The 4243-nt window shown below is 39.4% G+C and overlaps 1 protein-coding gene across 1 annotated transcript; it reads right to left on the bottom strand.

Annotated features, from left to right (window-relative positions):
* Positions 1-2339: 2339 nt before the first annotated feature.
* Positions 2340-3344, bottom strand: LOC120248014 (spliceosome-associated protein CWC15 homolog). The gene has a single exon (XM_039256178.1). It carries the CDS (start codon positions 3305-3307, stop codon positions 2612-2614), a length of 696 nt encoding a protein of 231 aa, XP_039112109.1. The 5' UTR covers positions 3308-3344; the 3' UTR covers positions 2340-2611.
* Positions 3345-4243: the final 899 nt, after the last annotated feature.

Raw genomic sequence — 4243 nt, 5'->3', positions numbered from 1 at the left:
ATTGTGGAATTCTCTAGAAGTCTAAGGGAAACTGAAGTACATCTTCATGAGCAACTATATAGTGAAATATGATTCTTTCTCCCCATCCTGACTTCTTTGTGGTCTGATTCCCTCACTTGCTTATCTTCTCTAAAAGAAATAGGATAAAAGTAATAACCATGTACCCTTATATAGAAGAGCTTAGTTTTATCTCACATATTTATCTTAACAACCCTGTGAAGTATGCAGGACAAAGCCTAGCTTGAAACAAAACTATAGATGGTTCTTACAATATAAAATATTTGTTCCAAAGCACACCAGTGGTTGAACACAAGACACACTTGAAAGTATGTGTACATTGTTTAATATTAATATTCATGTGTAAAATTTTAATATTTGCATATTGCTTTTCATTTATATTGATCTAAATCCTTATGGCAAATAATTTTTTTGCTTACAGTTGTGGTATATAGTTGCCCTCTTCTATTTTAATTTTTTTATGTTTATTTATTTATTTTTGAGAGAGAGTACACAAAAGGGGAGAGGCAGAGAGATAGGAAGAGGGAGAATCCCAAGCAGGCTCTGCATTGACAGTGTGGAGCTTGATGTGGGGCTCAATCTCACAAACTGTGAGACCATGACCTTAGCCAAAATCAAGAGTTGGACATTTATGTGACTGAGCCATCCAAGCAACCCCTAAAGTTGCCTTTTTAAATAAACATTTTAGAGGCACCTGGGTGGCTTAGTCAGTTAAGCATCTTACTCTTGGTTTTGGCTCAAGTCATGATCTCACAGTTTGTGAGTTCCAGCCCTACACAGAGTTCTGTGCTGACAGTGTGGAGCCTGCTTGGGATTCTCACTCTCCTTCTCTCTCTGCCCCTCCCCCTCTCTGTCTCTGTCTCTCTAAACAAATAAATAGACAGATAAATAAATAAATAAAATTATTTTAATAATAATGGTTTTATTTTAAGAGAACTCTTAAGCAGATAGTAATAGCACAGGTGTTACTCAGGACTGACAAACGTTAGGAAGATGATATGTGAATAACTGAAATGTAGAAAACCCCATCCTGGCATATAATAATATCTGTTAATATTCATATCAAAAAGGGGAAACATACATGTTTCTCTGTCGACCTACAACTAAATTAACTTGACAACCTACCTGTTGACGGGGTAATTACCGTTTTCCTACGTTCTACTTTGAGGACTTAGATACTAGAGAAATAACAGTGAAAATATTAATTAATTAAAAAGAAAAGAAGTCTTGTTAAAAAGTCTGAAGTCCATCTCCTCCTAGAACTAACAGTCAACGGAAAGGTGAGCAGGTAATGTGTGTGTCGACAGAGGTCATGTGTGTGTCCATTGCCTGGATAGCAGCACAGGCTTCCTGCAGGGGCTGCCATCTAAACTGAAGAATGCGAACGAAGGCACCAGGGGCAGCATGTTCAGGGACCACGAGATGTCACATACAAATACCTGGAGGAGAGAGAGCATGAGGCATTCAGTGGGCTCCAAGCAGATTGGAACGGCAAGATTCAAACTAGGGAAGGAATTAAGGGTGCCAAGAAACAAGGCTGTGGAGAAAAAATGCAAATAAGAGACCAGGAAGGGATTGTTGTCTCTGCAGATCAGAGTCATGCTGGCAAGCCACAGAAATAGACCCAGGATCACATAAAAAGGAAAGATTTTTCGGAAAACTATCAGATATAGGCACTGTGTTGTTCCCTACCGACAGCACACACTGGTGGGTTTCCCAAAATAAAATAGGGGATCAGCTGTAGATGTAAAAGAACTAAGATGGGAAAAAAGAGAATAAAACAAAAACACATTCTGAAGAACTTGGATTTCATTGCGTAGCCAACCAGAAGTCACAAAAGGGATCGACACGTTCCAATTTGTATTATTTCTCTAAAGACGAAGTTGAAGGTAGGGAGAGGAGATTGAGGGCTGCTGCGTGGCATAACTGAGAGAAGAACGGGACCTCAGTACACACAGCGCTAGTGGGTGAGGAGGAGAACAGGAAAGAACAGATTTCTCAACCAGGATTGATCAGAATGGCGACAGAGAACTGGTGCTCTCCCATGCTCTGCCGACTACGGGCATGGATTTCTGGATACTTCAAAAAGTTGTGGCTTCAGTGGCTTGCCTTTTGTGAAGGGGAAGAAGGAAAATCAAAGATGAGGATGGATTTTGAGAGTGGGGTGTTAGCTGCTGCATCCTCCTGAATATCCCCCAAACAGTCCCCAAATATCCCCAAATATCCCCAAATATGCCCGGTTTTTTGTTTTTTTTTTTTTTTGAAAATATGCAATCTTTTATAAGCTGCACACATTTCAACAAAAAAGTTGGGGACACAGATTTAGTTATGTAGATTTTTGAAAACATTTATTGCAAGGAGGTTCCCTTTCCCGTATTAGAAGGAAAACATGACTGGAAATATTCCACGAATGGAAAGTACGTTAAACCAATTCCCAAGTCCTTAACAAATAAGGGATCCATAAAAGAGAGTGTATTTTGGAACTTAAAATTAGGGAAGCCTTTGCACAATGTAGACGGGGAAAGAGAAAACAGAACAAAGTCAGAATGATCATTTACATTTTACAGTCTTTAATTAAGCACATAAAACTGTACTATTTAATATATTTTTCCATGAACTTTTTGTGAAATTCAGATCGCAGTGTATCATTTACAAATCTTTTGTCTTTCTTCTGATCATCTACACCTTTTGCACAGTTCTTGAAAACAACATCATCATCCCACCTTCTTTTAACTTTGAAGTTGGCCTGAGGCTGGGATGGGCCAGTGAGATTAAGGAGAGGGTTTCCACTCAAAATGTTTTCCATACGTATTCTTTCTTCTTCAGCTTTTTGTTCTTGTTCCTTCCTGGCCTGCTCTTCAGCTCTTTCTTTTTTGATTTTTTCTAGTTCTGCAAGAAGAGCTGCAGTGTCATCATCATCACTCTCCTCTTCAAAATCTTCATCTTCATCTTCCTCATCTGTTAGAGTATCATCTGCATCAAGGTTGGCAGCAGGAATCTGGTCTAACCGAGGTTTCTTTGACACTGACGAGGAGGTTGTATGTTCTCGTGTTGGACGATCTCTGTTTTTTTCTCTTGCAGCAGCTCGCTCTCTCTCCTCCAGCTCTCTCCTGAAGTCACGGTTGCGAACCTCTTCAGGGGCATCCTGAGTGGTTTGTCTATATTTTATCTTTGTATGCGAAGGTAGGTCTCTACTTGAATACTGTTTTGAGAGCTGACTCAAATCACCTTCTCCTTTTCCTCTCCCACCTCTTGCAGGCTCAAATGTTGGTCTAGCTGCTGTCGTCATCTTTTACGCTCCCAGAAGCCTCTGCGCCCAGGGCCAGGGCCCAAGACCCGGAAGCAAACCCAGTAGAAGCCCGTCTGTTTTATTTCCCAACATCTCCTATATGGCCATGATGCCTAACCTTGACTGTCCCTCATAATGGGATGTAAATTTATTAACACCCTTTAGTCGCTTGCCTGCAACTATATATCTTGGCTGCCTTCCAAGTCTTTAATTCCTTTATTGATGCAATTCATGATGGTTGTTGCTTCTGTTTAAAAGCTTCTTGCAGTCTCTGAGTTTTTGAAGTACTATCTGTTTCTCTCATCCACGCTTCGTTAAAAATTGATTTTCTCAGCTTCTCACGTATTTCTTTATGAGACAAAGAATTTTAGATAAATGCCACAACCTAAGCACCAGAGGTAAAGATGGAGGACAATCAAGACCTGAGTAATGTTATTTTAATTGCAATTTAAAGCCAAAAGGCAAAGACTTAGTAAAGAGCTGTTTTCATTACAGTTGTTCCATGCATGAAATGAACCATTACACACTGGAAAAGAAGAAATCATTCCAGAGTGGCTTAGTTATAACAAACAAAATGAGTTCCAACAAGCTGTTTTTAGTCCCCTGGCCAAAAAATGCATTCTGTTGGTATTTAGGATTTTTTTTTCCTAATGTGGCATTATATTTTGAAATGTTATTTCATGTCATACTTTCTTTGTATAACATATTTGCATTGAATAGTGAGAGAAATGACCAGCTGGTCTCTAGCAGTTACAAAGCCCTTTATTGGAGGCAGCAGATGATGGCAGATGGCAATGTTAGGTTCAAGTCTCACTAAGAATAGATTTGCAGTACCTTGTTGATGTAAGATATCCAGCCTTTCTCTGAGTCTCTAAAACTGATGCCAGGGTGGTTTATTGAGATGTTAATTTATATTTGGTTTTCTCCATATTTTTC

Source organism: Hyaena hyaena, unplaced genomic scaffold (assembly GCF_003009895.1).
Source record: "Hyaena hyaena isolate Hyena2069 unplaced genomic scaffold, ASM300989v1 scaffold_560, whole genome shotgun sequence".
In the NCBI taxonomy this organism is placed as follows: Eukaryota; Metazoa; Chordata; class Mammalia; order Carnivora; family Hyaenidae; genus Hyaena; species Hyaena hyaena.
Note: the sequence above shows the minus strand (reverse complement) of the source record. Positions and strands in the feature narration are given on the sequence as shown.